The 25,348-nt window shown below is 36.5% G+C and overlaps 1 protein-coding gene across 1 annotated transcript in view; it reads right to left on the bottom strand.

Annotated features, from left to right (window-relative positions):
- Positions 1-9,976: 9,976 nt before the first annotated feature.
- Positions 9,977-25,348, bottom strand: part of SLC5A8 (solute carrier family 5 member 8) — a 60,434-nt gene continuing 45,062 nt past the window's right edge. Inside the window, exons 12-15 of the mRNA XM_004742974.3 lie at positions 24,054-24,259; positions 17,166-17,269; positions 13,817-13,896; positions 9,977-13,561 (exon numbers count right to left, since the gene is read on the bottom strand). Of these exons, the coding sequence (XP_004743031.1) occupies positions 13,436-13,561; positions 13,817-13,896; positions 17,166-17,269; positions 24,054-24,259 (516 nt within the window). The 3' untranslated portion in view covers positions 9,977-13,435. The remainder of the gene's footprint in view (positions 13,562-13,816; positions 13,897-17,165; positions 17,270-24,053; positions 24,260-25,348) is intronic.

Below are 25,348 nucleotides of genomic sequence, written 5' to 3'. Positions count from 1 at the left end.
GAGTGCACTCTCAGCTCAGGATTACCATAAACCATGATCTAAAACAAAGTGTGGCCATTGATCTTCAAGCAGGGACCCCACAAGTGGCAGATCCAAGGAGACCCCCCACCACCTTCTCCACTAGAAGGAGCAGCACAGGACCTTGCTACAGGAATCTGCTGGGTTTGGAGGGTCTGAACAGGACTGCGAGCCAGAGAAAGAAATGCTCAGTCACAGGCTGGATGAGCTTGGAGTGTAGCTGGAGACTAGGGAGAGAGGCATGATTGACTGCTTTTCTCTGAGAAGGTACTGAAGGGGGGCATGGTCCAAGCTCTCTACTCCTGTGGGGCTGGAGATTGGGAGGCAACTATCCTCATTCCCATCCTCCAAAGCTATATGGAAAGCTTTCAGGAAACAAAAGATACTGAGAGCAGAACCAAGTAGATTACTTAGCCTGACCGCTGGCAAGTGTGGTACAATTCCACATTGGGAAAAGACATTTGAGAATCACTGCAAGAGGCCCTTCCCCCAGAAGATCATCAAGCCCATCCAACCAAGACCAAGTTTACTGATCAATGAGAACTGCAAAACAACAGTGCTAGGGGAAAATAGCATATAGAATTTATGGGAATTTTTCCCCATGATTCTTTTGTCTTTCAAAGTTAAATTTTTAAAATTTGTTATTTTTTCTATTTTTAAAATTTTTTTCCTCTTTCCTACTTAAACCTATTTCAACTATTTTTTCTTCCTAATGCCTTCTTTTTTAATTTTTTAAGTTCTGAAAGAGTTTTTTTTTTTTTAAGATTTTATTTATTTCACAGACAGAGATCACAAGTAGGCAGAGAGACAGGCAGAGAGAGGGGGAAGCAGCCTCCCTGCCAAGCAGAGAGCTCAATGTGGGGCTTGTCGATCCCAGGACCCTGGGATCATTACCTGAGCTGAAGGCAGAGGCTTTAACCCACTGAGCCACCCAGGCACCCCTCAATACCTTTTCAAAAACCTTTTATAATTTTAACTCTTATAATCATATTCTACCTCTTCATTGTATTTAATCTTATTTTTTGTATAATTTTTTTATTTCTTTAAAATTTGGGGTTACAGTTTCTTCTAAAAGACCAAAATATACCCTAAATCTAGCATATGCCTTTGCTCTAGTCTCCAGCCTGATCACATTCTCTTTTTTTCTTTTTTCAACCAACTGCTTATCAATTCCTTTTTTTTAAATCTTTTTAATTTTTATCTTTACAGTCATATTCTAACCTTTCATTGTGTTTATACACACACACTCACACCCACACACATACACACACACATTTTTTTTCTTTCTCTAAAATTTTGGGAGGCAGTTTCTCCTAACAAACCAAAATATACCCAAAATCAAGTTTGTGGCTATGTTCTATTCACCAGCCTAATAATATTTTTTTTCCTTTCTTCTCCCCCTGGTTTTGGGTCTCTTCTGATTGGCTTAGTGTATATTTTTTCTGGGGTTGTTATTATCCTTTTAGCATTTTGTTCTCTCACTTGTCTATTCTTCTCTGGATGAAATGACAAGGTGGAAAACTCACCTCAAAAAAAAAAAAAAAAAAAAGGAATAAGAGGCAGTACTGACTGCTAGAACCCTAATCAATATTGATATTAGAAAGGTATCAGAACTAGAGTTCAAAATGACAATTATATTAACAAGACAGGAAACAACATGTGTTGGAGAGGATATGGAGAAAGGGGAACCCTCTTACACTGTTGGTGGGAATGCAAGTTGGTGCAGCCTCTTTGGAGAACAGGGTGGAGATTCCTTAAGAAATTAAAAATAGAACTTCCCTATGACCCTGCCATTGCACTCCTGGGTATTTACCCCAAAGGTACAGATGTCGTGAAAAGAAGGGCCATCTGTACCCCAATGTTTATAGCAGCAATGGCCATGGTCGCCCAACTGTGGAAAGAACCACGATGCCCTTCAACGGACGAATGGATAAGGAAGATGTGGTCCATATACATGATGGAGTATTATGCCTCCATCAGAAAGGATGAATACCCAACTTTTGTAGCAACATGGATGGGACTGGAAGAGATTATGCTGAGTGAAAGAAGTCAAGCAGAGAGAGTCAGTTATCACATGGTTTCACTTATTTGTGGAGCATAACAAATAGCACGGAGGACATGGGGAGTTAGAGAGAAGGGAGTTGAGGGAAATTGGAAGGGGAGGTGAACCATGAGAGACTATGGGCTCTGAAAAACAATGAGGGTTTTGAAGGGGCGGGGAGTGTGAGGTTGGGGTACCAGGTGGTGGGTATTATAGAGGGCATGGATTGCATGGAGCACTGGGTGTGGTGCAAAAATTATGAATACTATTATGCTGAAAAAAATAATGAATACTGTTATGCTGAAAATAAATTTAAAAAAAAAAAGGAAATCAAAACCCATTTATCCTTCCCTTGTTGATTCAGTGTCAGTACTCTAAATATATTATTCAAATGTACAGCAGGGACAGATTAAGAATGTAGTGAAGTGCCCCAGCAGACCCTTCTAGATTCAACACTCCAGAACCTCAAATGATTCTCAGGAAAGTGCTAGTAAAAAACCTAACATTGCATCTTGGCCTTCAGAGCTGGCCACCCTACTTCCCTACTTACAAACTTTCCTCACTTTAGTCCAATCTCCATGCTAGCCAGGTCTACCTCCTCATATCCCCAAGAGGAGGAAGTGCCTTCACTCTTTCCAAAGCTTTCCTTATACTCTTTGTCTGTATACCACACTCCCTGACGAAACATATTTCCTCTCTTCTTTGCATATTCAAATAATCTCTAGCTTCAAGGTCTAGCTCAAATTCCAACTGTTCCACAGATACGTCTCTCAACAAGTCCTATCCCTCTTTACCGAAGTCTCCTATCAAACAATCTGCAACATTCACTCAGACTTTTTCCTCAGCTAGTACATGCATGTCTATCTTATGTCCTCACATAGCATCTAAGTGATAGAGGTCAAGAACCATACCTTCACCTTCCTAAATGCCTAACAGAGTGGGATGCCGACAGTCAAGTGATCAGTGCTTCTTAAAATAAATGAAACTAAAAGGGAGCCATTGTTATTATGACATGCAATCAATTTAAACTCACTTCCTGTAAACACATTTCATCATGAGGGGGACAAGTGTAAGACATTAACTTTAATACTCTAGTGAAGAAGTTAAAGTCACCAACATTTAAATGACAGCTATTGATTTTCCAACAGAGATACTGAGTAATTTCTCTAGATTTCCCATTGATTGTCCAAATTTGGATACCAGCTTTATAATATTTAACAAAAAAATTTTAAGAAGGCTTGCTTAACAACACTTTCATTATACGAGTGGTTTTGAATACTTGATATACTCAATCCTCAACTAGAGAAGGGTAAATACCAAAGCCGTTATTAATGGTAACTCTGTAGAGCTGCACTACAGCTTACCTAGACCTCAGCCCCCAACGAGGTAATCTTTAACTTTTGTTAATTCAGACCTCACTAATTAGGAAGTTGTGATGATATGGAAGGGCTGAAGTCAAATATGCCAAGAAATTACTGTGAACAAAATAAATATTTGAACAATTTTCAAAGGTATCATTCATACACAGTTTATTTACTAATCATAAACCCAGTTTGTTTTCCCAATTATCATTATCATCTAGTTCAGTAGTTCTCAAACTAATTCTAGTATGCATCAGAATCACTTGGGTCCTACCACTACCATTTCTGATTCAGGTGAGCCAGAGAATTTTAATTATTACAAGTACCCAGGTGGTAGTAATACTGTTAGTTGGGGACCACTCTGAAAACTACTTATCTGGTGAATATTTTGCTAAAATTTGAACTCCTTTAATATACTCTACAATTCAAGCTGAATTTAATCAGTTTTCTCTGTGCAACATTTTAGAGAACATCTCTCTGGTGGAAAGTTCAGTGGGTAGCAATTTTAAACTCGGGTCTTGGTATCCTAGCAGTTACCAGTTAATTGTATCATTCAATACAAAGCACTGCTACTACAGGTTCCTAACTAAGCAGAGCACTGGGCATTTCTTGAAGGATTGATCAGTGCCACAAAAGGTCTTTCACCTTGACCTGCACTTTGTATCAACCCAGGAGCCCGAGAATAAGTTCTTCCAACTCCAACTGCTCACCCTCACAAATTTATGAATGAGCTTACATTAATATGCACAATGAGGAAAAATATTAAGATTATAGGCTCTGGAGTCAGACAAAACTAAGTTCAGATCTAAGGTGTATGAACTTGGGCTACTGATTTAACTTCTCTAAGACAAAGTTACCTCATGAAGTTCACATTGTAGTACACTCTGAAATCCTCCTTCAGGAAGGACTTCTTGCCATTGTATTGGGAGTGGTAAAGCCAGACAACCTTTATACCTTGGCCCCTTCTTAATTGCCTCATTGCAGAGATCACCTGCTCCATGACCACACTCCTTCCTGTGACAGCCCCACTCAGTGACTGAGCGAATATGAAAGTTTGGCTGCTGGCTGTCTTGGCCCAATGTGGGGTAACTTCTCCTTACTTCAGAATCTCTGGGGGAAACTGTCTTTGGATCAATGCTGCAGCTCAAACTCCACCTCTGTCCAAATCTGCGTTTTCAGTCTTCCTTACACAGGTGAGTCCTAGAGACTCTCCTTAATGAACATTAAACACAATAAACTTGATCTCAGACTCTACTTCTCAAGGAATAAAACAAGTGACATTCACTTAAAAACAAACCAAAAGGTGGATGAAAGTTATAAGAAGTAGGATTTGTATAGATTCATTCATTCAACAAGAATTTATTGGGCCAGACTGTTCTGGATGTTAAGATACAGCAGTGAACACAGATGATTAAATTTAAGAAAAGAGATCATGAAAAGCATTAAGAGACTGAAATCAAGTTTTAGCAACAGTGTTGACTACTTGCTATAAAAAGAGAAAGGTATTTCTGCCTACCATCACCACTTCTTAGTTGTTTTTATTTAATTGTCTAAGCTTATCGTATTCGTGTTCTGTTCAGAAACCATAAAATCCTTTATTGCTAGTCTAAGTAGGTCTTAGCCTATGTGAGCCTAATTCCCAAAAGGGTTTCCTTCCTTACCTCCTTGTTGCCCTTGGGAGCTTAGAAATCATTATGTTGCTTTTCTACTACACTAGATTGTAGGAAATTGGGACACTATTTAAAGTCCTATTCATCTGGACACCTCATACAGTAATTCCTGCTTTAGTGCTTAAGAAACAGTAATTCCTGCTTTAGTGCTTAAGAAACATGGTAAAGTTTTTTTTTTTTTTAACATTCCAAGGCCCTGTGCCTGCCCAGACATATCACTTAGCTAAGTATGTACTGGGGTCTTATGGCTCTAAGCTCAAACCAGGAGCTGGAGCATGGGTTGTATTGTTTTTCAAACTACATAAGCCTATGGTGGTTTGCTGCTGCCATCCCTGGCTCAGCACAGAGAGTAGAGTAGAGAAACCCTTCTCCAAGGTTCATCAATATAGTAATTCTCTTTTCTTCCTTCTGACTGTTGCAGCGTAGGGGGGTCCATTTATACTCTAGGAGTTCCAGAACCAAGCTCTTACCGTCTAAGCTATTCTATCCTTATCAACCTAAGAGGCTAGACTTCTGACATTCAAAAGCCAAGAAGAAATACCTCCTTTCTCTCTTTTTCAAGAAGAAAAAGAAATTCCCTGAAGCTTCCCTTCCCTGAGTTATAAATACCAAAGACCTGATTATTTGGATGGGAAGAAGAGCCAAGGAGGCAACAGAATGCTCCAGAGACTAGGGGAGGTCATTGGTTAATTTTCTGAATAACTCACCACTATACTTCCCTCAGAACCTCCTCAGGTGCCTTTCTTCTTTGATTACATCCCCTGTAGATGGCCTCCTTGAGCCAGACCCTTGCCTCTCCAACATTGTTTTTCTTTTTTTAAAAAAATGTTTATTTATTTATTTAAAGAGAGAGAAAAAGAAAAAGAGAAAGAGAGCATGAGCAGGGTGAGGGGCAGAGGGAAAAGCAGACTCCCCACTGAGCAGGGAGCCTGATGTGGGGCTGAATCCCAGGACCTGGAGATCATGACCTGAGCTGAAGGTAGACACTTAACTGACTGAAACACCCAGGCATCCCAACTCTCCAACATTGAAACCAAGGAACTCCTTGATTCTTACCACTTTTTTGCAGCCTTGCCTTTGCCTAGGTATCCCAGCTTCTACCCAGTGTTACACAGTGATGCCATGCCTCTCTACCTCTTTTCTCCTCCGCCCACGCCATCTATCTTCACTACTGGGTCTATTATAAATTGCACTGTACTCTACATGCCTTACTTATTGAAACATCATGTTTTCCTACTCTGCCTTAAATATATGAATAGGAGGCTTTATGGTTTTCTAAAATCATATTATATTTACTTCTATTTAGCTCGCAAATGACTTTTCTCTGTAACTCACTTTCAATTAAAATAAAATTCTCCTAAATGAAACAAGATGGAATCAAGAGGGAGACAAACCATAAGAGACTCTTAATCTCACAAAACAAACTAAGGGTTGCAGGGGGGAGAGAGAGAGGGAGAGGGGGGTGGGGTTATGGACATGGGGAAGGTATGTGCTATGGTGAGTGCTGTGAAGTGTGTAAACCTGGCAATTCACAGACCTGTACCCCTGGGGCTAATAATACATTATATGTTTATAATAAAAAAATTTTTTTAAAATTTTCTCCAACCCTTGGAATGGAAGAAATATTTGCAAATAATTTATCGGATAAGAGACAAATCTTGAATATGCAAAAAAACACAAAACTCTTACAACTCAATAATAAAAAGACAAGCCACTAAAAAATGGTCAAACGGTCTAAATAGACATGTCTCCAAAGAAGATGTACAGATGACCAATAAACATAAAAAGATGTTCAACATCACTATCAAGGAAATGAAAATCAAAATCATAATGAGATACCACTCCACACCCACCAGAATGTCTATAATAAAAAAGATAGTTAATAATAAGTACTTATCAAGATGTGGAGAAGTTGGAACCCTCAGTGGTGATAAAAATGTAAAATGGTGCAACCATTTTGGAAAACAGTCTGTCAGTTTCTCAAATGGTCAAGCATAGAGTTACTATATGACCCAGCAATTCCACACTAGATACATTCTCAAGAGAAGTGAAAATATATGTCCACACAAAAACTTGCACACAGTGTTCAGAGCAGCACCATTGATAATAGACACATATTGAAACAATATGTATTTCAACTGAGAAATAAATAAATAAATAAAATGTGGCATAGCCATACAATGGCATATTATAAGGCCACAAAAATGAAGTATTGATATATGCTACAACATGGGTAAGCACTAAAAACATTCTATGTGGAAGAAGCCAGTCACACAAGACCACATATTCTGTGATTTCATATATATGAAATGTCCAGAATAGACAAATCTGTAGAGGCAGAAATTAGATTAGTGGCCACTTGGGCTAAGGGGACTGGGAGAAAATGGGGAGTGATTACAATGGATATGTGGTTTCTTTTGTGGGTGATGAAAATGTTCTATGATTGTGACAATGGCTGTATAATTCTGGGAATATAGTGGCCTCTAAATTGTACGTTTCAAATGGATTGAATACCATACCATCAAATGGTATGATGTGTGAATTATATCTCCATAAAGCTTTTATATAAAAACAAAAGACTCTCCATGTACTTCACGATTCACATGTTCAGTTTATAACAGATTACCACATTTTTCAGATTCTTTTGGCACTGCTAGGCATGATGAACATCTCCTCATGCCTCCCCAGCCCAGGATTAAGCAAATGAAAATAATAATAATAATAATAATAATAATAACAGAACCTTCAAAAAGTTGTGGTCTGTACTCACACAAATGGGGCCCCTTCCTGCTAGAAACATACAGAAATTCTGGATAAAATATCACAAAATAAAATTTTTAATAACATAATCAAACTTGTAAGAATGAAAGAGGGGTGCCTGGGTGGCTCCATGGGGTGAGCCTCTGCCTTCAGCTCAGATCATGATCTAAGGGTCTTGGGATTGAGCCCCACATCAGGCTTTCTGCTCAGCGGGGAACCTGCTTCTCCCTCTCTCTCTGCCTGCCTCTCTGCCTACTTGTTATCTCTCTCTCTCTCTCTCTGTCAAATAAACAAATACATAATTTTTTTTAAAAGGATGAAAAGGGAAACACCAAATACCAATATTGAAAAGAAAAATGACTGATGGTTGTCAGACAGGAAGGGGGTTGGGAGGTGGGCAAAAAAGGTGTCGGGGCAACTGTATGGTGACAGAGGGTAACTAATTCTGGTGATCACTTTGCAGTATAGGCAAATGCCAAATTTGGTACACCTAAAACTAATTATAAATCAATTTTACTTCAATTAAAAAAAATCAAACAGGTGTTAAATAACCTATGAAGGTATAGTTCCTAATGAGTTTATGGGTCCTCATGTGGACTAAGATGAGGTTTCTGCTTCCAGAATGTGAGAGTGAGAACTCTATTGCAAATATCACCAAAAGCCTGAAGCCTTGAAGAACTGCCCCATTATTTAAAAGGGAATTTTAAAGAAAGTTTGCCTCTTTCCAAGTCTTTGATGGAGAACAAATTACTTGAGGCTCCAACCCTAAACCCTGTGCCATCTATGGGTAGAGGATGAAAACTGATTCTGTGAACTTAAGACAGAAGTCCTAACCTAAGATAATGAAGTAAGATTGGTAGAAGGCAATTAAAACATGGGCACAGCCAAAGCTGATCTAAAACTTCTCTGTAAAGACTTTCACTAACTAGAGCCCAAGGAATGCTCACTAGAAAAAGTACAACCCCTACTGAAGATAAACTTCCAGTTAAATGTTCAACTATATCAGGAAAGAAACCACCATGGTGGAGAGTAAGCAAATGAACAAGTAGAAGAATTAGCACATCAAGAATTTCAAATAGATGGGGCGCCTGGGTGGCTCAGTGGGTTAAGCCGCTGCCTTCAGCTCAGGTCGTGATCTCAGGGTCCTGGGATTGAGCCCCGTATCGGGCTCTCTGCTCTGCAGGGAGCCTGCTTTCTCCTCTCCCTCTCTGCCTACCTCTCTGCCTACTTGTGATCTCTGTCTGTCAAATAAATAAATAAAATCTTTAAGAAAAAAAAAAGAATTTCAAATAGCATAAGAGAAATAAATATGGTTAAAATTATTAGAGATAAAAGAATAGTTTGGGGGGCACTTGAGTGGCTCAGTGGGTTAAAGCCTCTGCCTTCAGCTCAGGTCATGATCTCAGGATCCTCGGATGGAGCCTACATTGGGCTCTCTGCTCAGCAGGGAGCCTGCTTCCCCCTCCCCCCCCCCCCCGCCTACTTGTGATCTCACTCTCTCTCTGTCAAATAAATAAATAAAATCTTAAAAAAAAAAAAAAATAGTTTGGAATCACAATGAAAGAATCCAGTTAGGAAAGAATAGGAAACTGAAAAATTTGAAAAAGCACATCCAACTCTGAAAATGAAGAAAATAAAGTCATTGAAATGGAAAATTCAATGGACAAATTAAATAGCAGAGTAGGGAAAGCCAGAAAGAAAGTGACCTTTCATGTATATGTATGTGAGGCATCCTGAAATTTTTAAATTTTATATAGAAAATATGAACCAGATTAGGAGACATGGAGGATAGGATAAAGAGGTATGCTGTTCCTCTAATAGGAGTTAAAGAGTTACAGGACAGAGAAAATGGGAGGGGGAGAATATTCAAAGAAATAATAGCTAAGAAATTTTCAGGACTGAAGACGTGATTTTTTATTTTCAAATACAGTGTTAATTACTCAATGCATAAAATATTCTTCAGCAACAAAAGTTCTGCATGTTTATTTGCTTATTCTTTTATAATCTGAATGTAGTATACAGAAAGAGTCCTTTTCTGGTAGAGTGGAAATAATTCTCTGTAAAAGCTGATAAACTTAATTATATTCATTTTGACATTTTCTTCCCCAAGAACAGACAACTGTAAAGACACTTGTGGAGAGTTTAATCAGCAAGCTGAAAAATCAAAAATGCAAACTTGTTTTACATTATAATGTTCAATTCCCTCAAGATTTTTTTACAATGGGCAAATAACTTAAATATAAAAGTAAATTTTACAGTAACTAAATTATGTGGTGAATTTTCAGTAACTGCATGCACTCAGTTGACTCTGTATCAACAACTATTATTGGGAAAAACTAAGAATTTTCTATAAGAATTGACACAGTGAGTCATTCTCCTGATCTTAACCTTGTCCCTGTCCCTTGTGTGTATATCATGGATAAGTTGTTAACAAATAAACTACTTTCTGGGATATTCACGGGTAAAGCAAAATTATGAAATCTTCATATTCATGTATTTAATATTTCCTTCATCCTAATATATGTTAATGTTGGAAATCATGTTACAAAATGAAACCTTCATAAAAGTTGTTTTCATAATTGTTCACATTTTATATTCTTAATATTTTCAAAATACTATAAAAATATATGGTTATTATCCTGTATCCTAACATTGTGTATGCCAGTGACACTTTAATTCTCCCCTGTAGATGAGAATGATCAGATAGAAGAGTCAAGGCAATTTCCCTAAAGGAATAAAACCAGCATGTGTGACTTCAGGAAAATCAAGATTGCAACCCTAACCTCTAGGGCAGGGTTTCTTGAACTCAACACTATTAATACTTGGGGTAGGATCATTTTTTGTTGTGAAGAGGGGTTGTCTTATGTATCACAGGATATTTAGTAGTAACCCTAAATTCTATCCACTAGATGCCAGTAGCACCTCATCACCAATGTGACCACCAAAAATGTATCCAGATATTTCCAAATGTCCAAATGCAGGTGTATAACTGCCCCATTAGAACCACTGGTCTAGAGAAAAAAATTAATGCATAAGCAATTAAATAGATGCATATACATTTATATCCTACATGTAAAAGTTTCATTTCTCTATGGAGTGAATATGACTGGCCATTTCTCTACGGAGTGAATATGATTGGGTGCTTTTTTTAAAAATAAAGTTTCCATTCTCTCTGAATAATCCTGCTGATTCCTAAATATAATTCAGTTTTTCTACAGCACATATTTTTTAGAGATGGGACTATAGCCACATCATTACATTGCAAATTCTAAACAAATTGTCTTTTTTTTTTAAACAAGTGACCTTTGTCTCAAATTTTTATTTCCAATCATATTAAAATTTTAAGTAATATTATTTGAGCTAATAAAGTGCTATCTAATCTTTTATACTCACATTATTTCTGTGAGGTAGTTAAGTGTTTAGAGTTCCATCATTAGAGGAGATTAAGGATAAATTCAAGGTCATATAATCTGTCAATGACAAAATGAAAATAGACTACTTATGTCGCTTTTCCCTGCTGTTGGGACTGTTGTGATTCAGAAATAATTAAGAACATTAGATTATTTCATTCACACTATGATATATTAATGTTTTACTTCTTTGTGATTTTATACAAAGATTCAGATAAGATAAATGATTTTTTCATAATTAATAACAGCAATTTGATTTCTTAAGAATGCGGTCTGGCACTCTTATGTGTTCATAAAGGTAAAATACCAACAGTTCCCAAAGTCACAAAGATGTATTTGGTTAAATAAAGTGCACAAGAATAGAAGTATCATATCATTAAGAACACGTGGCATAATCTTTGTAGTTAGATAAGGAAAAATTTATATAACTGGACTTTGATTTCCAAAACTGAAGCATTCTACACTCATGTGCATTTACACTTACTAAATAAATAACAATAGTTCAAATCATACTTGCGTGAAACAAATAAGGTGATATCTTCCTACTCATTAAAAATTGTAGAAAGATTTACAAAGTTTGATATATGCTTACAAACATAATGATTAAAAAATAACGTCTATACACATATGAAATATATTAACACATCATTAATTTAAATGTTACATAAATCTTTCTTTAGATAAGTGCTACTTCCTATTTTTTTATTGCTTCATGTTTTCAGTTGGCAACCTTTAAAAGTACAGAGCATCCTTACCTAAATATCAGAAAATAAGCAAAAAAGTATTTAATTCTAAAATCTATTTAATATACCTAAATGCTTCTCACATTATTTTAAAATATTGTAAGGCAAACAAACAAACAAAAGAAACACATTTCCAAACAGTATCTAATGCAAGACCTGTAGAAAAAAATGTTATTAATAAAAGTCTGTGATCAAACCCTTAGCTGGAAATGTAGCAAGATAAACAAAATAAACTTTGAGATTTCTACTTGAAATTTTAAAGCATGAAACAAAGCATATAGTTGGTAATTCAGAACATTAAAAAAAGTAGTGTGTTTTACTCTTTAAATGGGTGAATACACTAGAATTCAAGACTTCTAAGACTTCTAAGCATATGTATGTACCCTTAAACTCAAATTAGTATCATTCAACATAACTATGCAATTCCATGGAACTTAACTATTTTAATCATGTAAATGTTCTTGGGTGACCAAATCCATAAGTACTTATGTTGTAAATACTTTAGTCAGTAACAGGTTCACAGGATTTCTAATTTATAGTCTGTGACTTCGTAAACCAGAATCTGGGGTAGCATGATTCACATTGGGTGTTTCAAGACATATATAAGTCCAAGGTAACATAGTATTTTGAAAACTTGGAAGAGAAGAAAAGTAAAGTGTACAACAAAATATGAGCTGATGGGTCAGAAATTGGGATTGCATATAAGAACTGGGGTGTAAGGCAATATAAACAGCCAGTGGCCAGGAGTTGTAGATAATTAGCAAAAAGGCACAAGAATAGATAAGTAGAACCAAAAAGCCCTTGATCACTGGGCCCATGTTCTCTCCCAAACAGGATGCTTCTTGATTATCACCTTCCTGAGCCAGAATTGGTTCCAGATAATAATAAGCTCCCTGATAGGGCTGATACGGATCAGTGAGAAGCAAAGATCTAGACAACATGGATTTGTCACCTCACTGTTTCCTAAAAATACAGTATGTTATAGAAAGACAAAAGGTCTTTTCAGTATTATATCTGATTTTGGGAAACCCCAAAACTTATATGCTAGCAACAAATGCATGGAAAATATTTTTAATAATGCCCAAATTTAAAATACTCTTTTTTGACCATCAGGTATGTGTGTATATGTGTATATTAATCCTTTAGCAATATGTGGTCATAACTTTCACAATGACATCTTCATTAAAATAAAAAAGAAATAAAGGAAAATGCTGATGCTGAAATTCTTAACTCCAGAGTAGCACCAGTTAATGAATATAGTAAGTGAAGAGTCAGTACTTTGCTTCAACAAAATTTTACCCCCAAAGTTTCCCCCAAAACTTCACTCATTATCAAACCCTCCCCCCAAAAAGAAATCCAAATCTGGTCCAATTATCTTAGGAAACATATGTAACTGAGTCACTGTTTAAGATCATTTAGTATCACAGACGCTTCACAAACGAGTCCCACTCATCTTGCCACTTTGATCTGGGAAGTTCAATTCAATATGGTTGAAGGCAGGATTATCAGTTCCACCATCTTCTACCGGGTGAGATTTATAGCTTAAAATATGCTCCTTCTAAAAGAAAATGTTAACAGTGATTAGCAAAAAAAGGAACTATTCTAAATATTCTAAATAATAGTTTCTGCTTTTTTTCCTCTAAATCCGCTTTGCAGTCTATTGAAGACAAGATATACAATAGAAATCAAAGAATAGGGCAAATATTTTCCTTGCCCATCAGAGTTCAAAAGAGAGTCCAAGGACTAACTAGTATGCTATCCTGGTAATAAAAGCACGGTCTTACTAATGTAAGGAGAAAGAAAGCCAACTTACTTTCTTAAAAATGTCAAAATTGGATAAAAAGTCCTCTTTGGTTAATAGGAATCTGCGGTCTAAGTTTTGTTTCCTTCCTCCTGAAAAACATTTACATCATTTACAATGTTAAAAGGTATCTGTAACTACCCAGTGACGGCCCATCATACAAGCATTTACCTTGTGCACATTCAACTCTACACACTCATAAAACACGCAGAGAAAGAGAATCTTTTACGTAGTGCTGAAGACTTGGCTCACCATTTCCCTTTTCCTGGTCTTAGATTCTGCAAGCCTCTAACTGTGACAAATGAGTCTAGTGTTTGAAGATGAATGAGATGGTTCTTAAATGCAAGCCACCTACCTCATATGGTACTTAACCGAAGAACCCAAGACTCATAAGGAAACTGATTTAAAAGCAACCTCTTTGATCTACCAATAAAATATCAAGCCATCTGCCTCTGCTGCAGACAGAGGAGTTGCCTTTCCCCAGTTTAATGGCTATGAATGTAGAGGTGCATGAGGAAATGCAGGAAATTATGCAATGCTGAATACATTAGTTAAATGAAAATCAATATAATGATTGGTATTTGATTCAACTCTTCTTCCCTAACATTCTGTTTTATAAAAATTATTTTTTGTTTTGGTATTTTATTTGTAGATCAAAGACAAAGCTTTTTAAAATTGTGTGGTTCTCAAACTACTTTTATACAAATCATCTAGCAGACATACATCAAATGCAAATTCCTAGACTTCAACCTGGACCAACCCAGTTCGAAAGTCTGGAGAGGGGCCACTGAATCCTGATTTTTACCAAATTTCCAAAGTGATCTTCATGCTCTCTAATATTTGGGAACCACCACTTCAGTACAAATATTAGGGTTTTAATTATGGGAACCTCTGCTTTTCTGGAGATGAAATCAACTTAAAATTAATTCATTCGACATTGTTGAGTGCCTACCATCTGCTAGAGACTCTACTAGGTGCTGTAGAGACAGACATGAGTAAAACAATTACTATACTCATAGCTTATGGTTTATTTAGGGTCTTATTTACCCCATTTTACTGATGAGGAGACAGACCCACTCATGGTACACAGTACATGGTAGGGTGAAACTGAAATGCCAACCCAGTCTGTATGAACAGAATTCTTCCTGAATCTTCCTATTTATTTCTCAAATAGTGTTAGGATTTCATGTTTCTAGATTATTTTCTCAAGGTGCTCATTGCTGCTATGAAGTGGAAATAAGTCATTTATGAAATTAATGAAGTTGAATTGCTTTTTTATCACTGGATGCCTGCTCACCTAGGTAAAGCATGACTTTATAAAACAAAAGAAGCAGGCATATATGGTTATCAGAATAAAAATTTTAAGGGAAATAGGGGGTAATTCTCAAAGGGAATGCTCCAATACTCCATTTTTTTTTTTTAAAGAAAAAGGAATGTGTTGAATAGGATCTGAGGTCAAATAGTACAAGGAGACTGTTTAGGTGTATTCCTGACCTGAATCATTGGGTTACCAGTAAGAAACTTTAAAATCCATCTTAAAATATATCAAAACAGACAGAAGAATAAATCTACTGTGTTGGTAATTTTTGTTATGAAGAAAGGCACAGTCATTTTTGAAATGAAAGAGAATAGTTAAAAATGTGTTTAAGAGGTAATGAATACCAACAAACTTTATTTATAAATGTGTAATTATGCTTTGAATATATAATAATTTTAATTAATATAATTGTTGATGTCATTATATTAATATCACTACTAATTATTAATATAATTTGTTAATTGTAAATACAGGTATCACAGAAGTGTGAAAGGCAGTGCTATTCAGGAGCCACAAAACAATGGCTGAGAGAATTCCTTCAAGTGGCATAGTGCTGGTAGCTTTGTAGCATAAAGCAAACAAAGACATCAGACATACTAGGACAAAGTATAGGATTTCTGACTAGTGACTGCACCTTTGATGAAGAGGGCAGTGCAGCTGCCTTCCCCTCCTCTGGTTACTACAAATGTACATGGGTGAGGGAATGCAGGAAATCAGGAAGTCTGGCACTTCTCACTAGCTCTATACGCTACCCGGCTTTGAGCTACCACAGTCGCTCACCTGGATTACTGCAATAGCCTCCTACCTGCCCTCCTTCCCTTATAGACTATTCTCAAAACAGGATCAGAGTGCTCCTTTGAGAATTATTGGAAAAGTAATTGGAAAAGTATCCCATGTAGTAGACCTAAAAAACGTGATGGAAAATACGAGAGAAAAGAGAAGAAAATTAGAATAACTGTCTGAGACTAAAACATTTGACTAACAAGAGTTTCCAGAAAGTGAAAACAGGAAATTACAAAAATAATATAAGAAAATGTCCACAAACTGAAGGACATAGGTCTCCAGATTGAAAACACCATAACAAGGGCTTACGGCAAAGCAATCATTGTGAAATGAGTCCCATGCAAAGTGCCAAAAGGTAGCATGGCACTGGTATTCTCAGTAAAAATATAATCATTTAGGAGAAAATTAAGACATCCTTTCAGAAATAAGAAAGCTATTTTTTTAGGATTCTCTACTCAAACAATCAATCAAATATAAGGGAGATTTAAAGACATTTTTTCAAAAGACACCACATCTTTAAATCTCTTGTCTACACTTTCTCAAGAACATGCTAAAGGATGTGCTCTATTCAATTAAGGGGATAAACAAAAATTATCAATAATGGAATACTGGCAATAGAGAATCCAACACAGGAGGGAGACCAAGGGAATTCACAAAATGAAGTCCCAGGGTAACAGCTCTATAGCAATCCCAGAGAGCAGTGTATAAAATGTGTATTATCAATATGTTTTTTAAAATAACATTTTTAAATTTATGGACCTGTGAAAAAAGCCTCACACTATGTTCAGATGTAAAGATTATAATGATCATTCCTATTGTATACTTCTTTACAGTTTGCAAAAAGCCAGCATAGGACAATGAAAATATCATGACACAGGACTGCTGTAATAATACATGTAGAATCCTAGCATTGCAGTAGCTACATACAATTTTGTCAAGCACTTTGTTTTTTCCTACAGTAACTTATGAGAAAGGCAAGTCAATTGCCATTATCCTCATTTACACATAAGATAGCTAAGCCTCAGAGTAGCCATATGGACTTCCCTAAGTTTATGCAGCTAGTAAGTGGTAGAACAAAGGTTCAAATAGGATCTTCTGCTTTCAAGTACAGGCATTCAAATTTCCCACGAGGAAAATGGAACAAGTAATTAACCTAGTTGTTAACAGGACTATCAAAAAATAACATAAATAGATATAAAAGAGATATAGCAAAAACTGATATCTAGGTAAATACAGCAATACTAATGTTTCGATATCTACCTGTTGGTAAACTGATTAGCATTCCAATGAACACCGTTACCAAAGTTCCAAGAGTGCTGAAGTATAGATATGATAAAGAATACCAGTTATCCATCAGTGGAGTCCTAAGAAAGAACAAAATCATAACTGTAAGATTTTATGTAATGCTACTAGCAACTAAAGCATTGTCAATAATTTTCATGCATGGCAAAGTCACAATAAAATGTTTAACAATGTTTTTAATGTTTTAACAAATGTTTTTAATGTCATAAACTATTGTTCCATCTTTATCTTATTGGATCAAGAATTAAAAGCCTGACTTATTCTTGACCATACACCATCATACTAAATGTCCATCTGTATTCATTCACCTCTGCTTTATGTCCCAGGCACTGTTCTTGTCATTGGAAAGTCTACCATAAGAAAAGCTAATAAGGCTCCTGCCCTCATAAAATTTGCATTCTAATGGAGAGAGAAATACAGTAAATAAGTAAACTAATAAATACAATCATTTCCACTGGTGAAAAGCACTATAAGGAAATAAAACAAGGTAACGTGAAACAGAGTGGAAAGAACGAACTATACCCTAATGTCAGAGAAAGCATTTGTGAAACGACATTTGAACTGAGATATGAATAACAAGAAGTTTCTGAGGAAAGTGTCCTAGACAGAGGTAAACACCAGCGGACTAAATCATAATTAGCAACATAAGAGTAATACAAGATGAAAGGAAGGCAGAGGTCTTTTTTGTTGTTGTAGTTAGATTTGTATGAAGTTTGGGTTTTTCTCTGGGCAACAGCACTTGTGGCAGTATTTTAAATGAAGGAGTAACATGACCTGATGTTTCTAAAATGATTGTTCTAGAATCCCACTTTTAGCTTTAATAGAGTAGCTTGATTTAGAACACATCTGTCTAAGAACAATGGATAAAAAGTGGAAGAATGGGGCAGGCAGGAATTAGAAATTGAGAGGCCAAGATCCCAGAAAGAAGGGAAACACATTGAGGTAAGCTATTGAAATTAAGATCATGCAGTATTACTGGTGGAAAAACAGACAAAATAGAACAGAATAGAGAATCAAGAAACAGACCAAGAAGATAGTATCTGGTTTAGTTAAATTTGATACTCATTTGCAATGGGGCAAAGGGAAGGTCTTTCCAATAAGTGGTATTTAGTTAACTGAATATCCATATAGGAAAAAAATGAGTCTTGATTACAGCACCTACAGAAATCAATTACAAAGTAGATTACATTTCATTTATGGAAATAGTTAACAATAAAGCCTTTAAATGAAAAATTAGAGGAATCTCTTTATGACCTCAGGATAGGCAAGGATTTCTTAATTGGAACACACAAAGGACTAACAATATAGGAAAAGACTGATAATTTATTCTTTAGTAGGATATTCTTTAACCTCTATGTATTTGAGGTCTTTTCAAATTTTTCTTATGGTTGACTTTACGTTTCATAGCATTGTGATCAGAAAATACATGGTATGACCTCAATCTTTCTATACTTATTGAGGCTTGATTTGTGACCTAGAATATGATCTGTTCTGGAGAATGTCCCATATCCACTCAAAAAGAATGTGTATTCTACTACTTTAGGATGAAATGTTCTGAATATATCTGTTAAGTCCATCTAATCCAGTGTGTCATTCAAAGCCATTGTTTCTTTGTTGATTTTCTGTTCAGATGATCTGTCATTGGTATAAGTGGGGTGTTAAAGTCCCCTCCTGTTATTGTATTATTATCAATGATCTCCTTTAATTTGTTATCAGTTGTTTTATATATTTGGGTGCTCCTGAGTTGAGAGCATAAGTACTTATAACTGTTAGATCTTCTTTCTGGTTAGACACCTTTATTATGACATACTGTCCTTTATCTCTTGTTACAGTCTTTGGTTTAATTCTCAAATGACATGATACTTCTCTGTAGAAAACCTGAAATACTCCACCAGAAATTGATAGAACTAATACATATATTCAGTAAAGTAACAGGATACAAAATCAATGTACAGAAATCAGTTGCATTCCTATACCAATAATGAAGCAGCAGAGAGGGAAATCAAGGACCTGATTAATTTAAATTCCACCAAAAACCATAAGCTATCTAGGAATAGACCTAAACAAGGAAGTAAAAAAGATATGCTCTGAGAACTACAGAACACTTTTGAAAGAAACTGAAGATGACACAAAAAAATGGAAAAATATTCCATGCTCATGGATAGGAAGAACAAATATTCTTAAAGTATCTATAATTCCCAAAGTAATCTCACATTTAATGCAATCCCTATCAAAATATCACCAGCATTTTTTTACAGAGCTAGAACAAACAATCCTAAAATTTGTATGGAACCACAAAAGACCCCAAATAGCCAAAACAAACTTCAAAAAGAAAAGCAAAGCTGGAGATATCACAATTCTGGACTTCATGTTCTATTACAAAACTGTAGTGACTATGACAGTATGGTACTGATATAAAATGACATATAGATCAGTGGAAAAGAGTAGAAAACCCAGAAATGGACCCACAACTATATGGCCAACTAATCTTTGGCAAAGCAGGAAAGAACATCCAATGGAAAAAAGACTGTCTCTTCAACAAATTGTGTTGGGAAAGCTGGATAGCAACTTGCAAAAGAATGAAACTGGACCACTTTCTTACACCACACACAAAAATAAATTCAAAATGGATGAAAGACATAAATGTGAGACAGGAAACCATCAAAATCCTAGAGGAAAACACAGGAGCAACCTCTTTGACATCAGCCGTAGCAACTTCTTACTAGAGGCAAGGGAAACAAAAGCAGCAGAGAAAGACAACTATCATATGATCTCCCTGATATGAGGAAGTGGTGATGCAACATGGGGGCTTAAGTGGGTAGGAGAAGAATCAATGAAACAAGATGGGATTGGGAGGGAGACAAACCATAAGTGACTCTTAATCTCACAAAACAAACTGAGGGTTGCTGTGGGGAGGGATGTTGGGAGAAGGGGGTGGGATTATGGACATTGGGGAGGGTATGTGCTTTGGTGAGTGCTGTGAAGTGTGTAAACCTGGTGATTCACAGACCTGTACCCCTGGGGATAAAAATATATGTTTATAAAAAATAAAAAATTAATAAAAAAAAATTAACTATTGGGACTTCATCAAGATAAAAAAGCTTCTGCACAATGAAGAAAAAATCGACAAAACTAAAAAGCAGCCTTTGGAAGATATTTGCAAATGACATATCTGATAAAGGATTGGTATCCAAAATCTATACAGAATTTATCAAACAACACCCCCCCAAAAATAATCCAATTAATAAATGGGCAGAAGACATGAATAGCTATTTCTCCAAAGAAGACACACAGATAACTAACAGACATGAGAAGATGTTCAACATCACTCATCATCAGGGGAATACAAATCAAAACTACAATGAGATATAACCTCACACCTGTCAGGATGGTTAAAATTAACATAGCAAACAACAAATATTGGTAAGGATGTGGAGAAAGGAGAACCCTCTTACACTGTTGGTTCGAAAGCAAACTGGTGTCTGCACTCTGGAAAACAGAATGGAGATTCCTCAAAAACTTAAAAAGAAAGCTATGATCTAGCAATTGCACTAGTGGGTATTTACCCAAAGGATACAAAAATATGGATGTAAAGAGATATATGACCCCTTCAATGTTTATAGCAGCATTTTCTTTTTTTTTTTTTCATTTTCTTTATTTATTTGACCAAAAGAGATCAGAAATAGGCAAGAGTAGCAGGCAGAGAGAGAAGCGAAAAAACGGGCTCCCCACTGAACAGAAAGCCCAACGTGGGGCTCCATCCCAGGACCCTGAGATCATGACTTGAGCTAAAGGCAGAGGCTTAACCCACTGAGCCACCCAGGTGCCCCATAGCAGCATTTTCAACTAAATAGCCAAATTATGGAAAGAGCTCAAAAGTCAATTGACCGATGAACAGATAAAAAAGATGTGGTACATATACATAACGGAATATTAACCATAAAAAAGAATGAAATCTTGTCATTTGCAATAATATAGATGGAGCTAGAGTATATTGTGTGAAGCAAAATAAGTCAGCCAGAGAAAGACAAATACCGTATTCGGTCAGAGGTGGAATTTAAGAAGCAAAACAGATGAACATGGAGGGCGAAAAGATAGAAGCAAACCGTAAAACAGACTCCTAACTATATAGAACACTGAAGGTTGCTAGAAGGTAGGTGGGTGGAGGGATGGGTTTAATGGGTGATTGCATCAAGGAGGGCACTTGTGATGAGCAACGGGTGTTCTATGTAAGTGATGAATCAATAAATTCTACTCCTAAAACTAATATTACCCAATGTGTTAACTAACTGGAATTTAAATAAAAACTTGAAAGGGAAAAAAAAGTCTTATAAGTTGAACTTAATTAAAATAAAGAAATTCTGACCACCAAAATAGTATCATTACAAGAGTAAAAAGGCAACCCACAAAGCAGGAGAAAAATATTTCAAAATATGTATTTTATCTAGAATATATCACAAATTCTCAAATAAATAAGAAATAAAAGAGAATCCATTTAAAGCTGGATTAAAGAATTCAACAACCAAGTCACAAAAGTACATATCCAAATGGAAATGGCAAACAAACAAACAAACAAAAAACCCACCCCATGTAATAAAAAGGTATTGAATGGGGGCACCTTGGTGGCATGATTTCAGGGTCCTGGGATCCAGCCCCGCATCAGGCTCTCTGCTCAGCAGGGAGCCTGCTTCCCCCAACTCTCTCTGCCTGCCTCTTTACCTACTTGTGATCTCTCTCTGTCAAATAAATAAAATCTTTAAAAAAAAAAGGTATTGAATGTAGTTGATCATAAAGGAAATGCAAATTAAAACTATGATGGGCTACCAATGTATACCCATCAAGCATTAAGGAATTTAAAGAATAAAAACTGTATCTAGGTAATGGAAACATGTTATCCAGGCAACCAAAGAGTATTTTGTTTCATCTTTAGCTGTGTAGTTTATTCCCCTTGTACTCTAGGGACACTGAACTATGTATGATTTCCTAAGATACCACGTGGCTTCAGACCTTCATGCTTTTGGATATACTGTTTTCCCACTGAGCAATATGCCCCACTTCTGTCTGTCCCTTCTATCCAACCCTGGTCACCTGATTAATCTTCCTCTAAGAAGGTTTCTTTGACTCTACCAGGAAGGGTGCCTCTCTTGATCACCTATGAGCACCACGTACCAGAGGGTATTGTTTAAGTGTTTATTTTCTTGTCCAACTTCCCTTTTGGTCATTTTCTGTGACTTTCCAAACCCTCTCCTTCCAGCCAACCTCTGTATCCTTCAAGTAGTACTACCTCTCTAAAGTCTTGATGCTAATCACTCCAACTTTGTTTATATTCACTCTTTTAACAGATCTTCATCAAGTATTTATTACTATTTACAATGTGCTAGTTTTATACTTACTGTGCTTACTGAATTAATTGTTTTGTGTATATTAGCACACCCTCTCCAGCTAAACTATAACTTCCTGGAAGGCAGGAATCAAAGTGAGTAAGAGAGGACAACTTTCTTGTGATACTACATAAACGGCCAGCCCAGACCTAAGTATGTTATTTATTCTTAGAAATTCTTATTTATTACCTGTTATTTTATAAACAAGCTAACATATAAAAGTAATCATTATGGTACCAGGTACATACTAAACTTCAGCTAATTTATTTGTTTCAGAATCCAAATAACTATTTTGTCTCAGTCTCTTAAATTAAGAGAGATATTTACATAATCAGGACAAATGCTAAGCAAAATTGTGAAACAAGAAGTATATCCTGAATGTCCTCCCACGTACCCTTCAATTATTTTTTTCTCCCTTTCTGACTCTAACAACTACCCCCTCCACACACAAACATTAGTGTTTTCATGCTTGTCCAAACCACTTTCGGCATTTCACTGCCCCTCACCCCATGGCACCCCACCTAGTCAAACCTCCCTCCAAAATGTCTCAGGTTCTGGAACTACCAACATTTATCAGCCTTGAATTTCCATTGGCAAGCATTCTCATAGTTAGGAACTCATGATTTGAACATGAATCACTATTAACAAGTCACATTCCTTCTCTCAGGAGTGCTTCCAGTTTAAAAGGGAGACACAGCACGTCTTGACCCAAAGGGAATGAGTCTTTAATGATTTCATTCCAGGAAAGCTGAAACTGGGGGCAACAATTTGGGGGCAGCAGCCTCATTTTTGTATTCCTTGCATATCTCCATAGGGTTTAGGTTTTAAGGCTAGACATTTAATTGTTCACTAAAGAAATATTGCTCTTATATCTACTGTATTATAAAACACTCACCTACCTATAGATCTACATCATTTCATTAAATCAGATGAAATAAGGACCCAGAGCCCCAAAGTATACCGCATACAGAAAACTCCAGCAAGTGAGTTGATCACAGCTGCAACTCATTGCCAGTGCTCTAAAGATCAGGAATCTTTAAATCTAAACAAACAGCAATGACCTAACATATTTAGATGATTGTAGCTTTAGACTATAAAGACTATACTTAAAGCCTATATAAGCAGTGTTTCTTTTATAATTTTGCTTTTCATTTTAAAACACTTTAGTTCACCAAGATGATTTTTTATTCAACTAGAGCTGATATTTGGTAGCATTTAACCATAACAGAATTTTTTGGTCATTATTCAATTTTTCTCCAGATCTGTAAGTGAGGCAGAGGTTTTTATTAAAATTAAGAACATACATCAATTTTTGCTGTTACCAAATAAAATACTATAGCCAGAAAGCCACAAGGGCTCTACCCATTTCAGAATTAGGGAAAATTGCAGCAACTGGGCAACTGGGGTTCTCTATCTGTCACATGCATTTCTTTAAAATATGACACTATAAAGCTTAATTCAATACCTTTCCACACTGTGTGCTTGAAAAGCACTAGTAGAAAATGGCATTTCTGTGGTTGTCACCCAATTTGTCACATTGTGTGTGCTGTTACAGCCATAGGTTTCAAGGATTAGTGGCATTGTTCTCTCAGGCAGTGGAGGATAAAGTTGAGCTCCAATCCCAACCCACAGAGAAACAGCAAATCCAGCCATCAAACCAACAATTGCTCCCTGTAAAACAAGAATGTTTTTAAAAGAAAAATAATGTAGTTTTCTTTGAGACAGAAATTAATGTCAGAAGATTAAGCTTAGCATGGTCCAAGCCAGATTTACCAGCTTCTCTCCTAAAATCATTCTCTCCCCACAAATCCTTGCTTCTTGTCAAGGGCAGCATGAGCCAGCGGTCCCTCATCTCAGAGCCCTGGGGATCCAGTAACTCCATTACTTTTCCATATCCTTATCTCAACCTGCTTTTTTTTTTTTTTTCCTAATCTCATAATTCTATTCCTTCACTCTGTTTCCACGACTAGCAGTCTTTTCTGGCGTCCTCCTCTCTTCACACCCAAAAAACTACAACAATCACATGGTTGACCCCAGGCCAACAGTCCCCTTTATTTTTGCTTAATCTGTGAACAAACAGTATGCCAAATGCACAAAAGACTATGAAGGGGAAAGCAGACACAGAGTTTAGTCCCATATTTAACAACATGCATGATTGTAATTGTGCTTCAGGGTAGCTAGGAGGAAAATAGGAAGCAGTTTTCACAAATGACTGCAACGGTGCATAATACCACACCAAGTATTTCTAAAGACAAAAAGAGATGTCTCCTCTGAAGACATTTGGTTTCTCAATCTTTGGAAAATGGGTTCCTCGCTTCTGCTTTTCACCAGCAGTCTAGATGCTCTGCTAGACCCTGAATAATTTAAACCCCAGTTCCAAATTATGGGGACAAAAGCGAATCTTGAGCTGGTGGGCCTCTTCCTCTGTGGTGAAAATTTCCCCCTTCTTTTAAGAATACTGACCAGATGGGGTGCCTAGGAGGCTCAGCGGGTTAAGCCTCTGCCTTAGGCTCAGGTCATGATCCCAGGGTCCTGGGATCGAGCCCCACATTGGGCTCTCTGCTCAGCGGGGAGCCTGCTTCCTTCTCTCTCTCTGTGCCTCCCTCTCTGCCTACTTATGATCTCTGTCTGTCAAATAAGTAAATAAAAATCTTTAAAAAAAAAAAAAAGAATACTGACCAGACAGGGCAGCTCCCCATAGAGAAGACAGGGGAGAATACTTGAAGTAAGGGAAAAAACAAGCAAAATAATAGGGTAGGA

The sequence above is a fragment of the Mustela putorius genome, unplaced genomic scaffold, assembly GCF_011764305.1.
Source record: "Mustela putorius furo isolate JIRA1106 unplaced genomic scaffold, ASM1176430v1.1 tig00000788_pilon_pilon_pilon, whole genome shotgun sequence".
Classification (NCBI taxonomy): Eukaryota; Metazoa; Chordata; class Mammalia; order Carnivora; family Mustelidae; genus Mustela; species Mustela putorius.
Note: the sequence above shows the minus strand (reverse complement) of the source record. Positions and strands in the feature narration are given on the sequence as shown.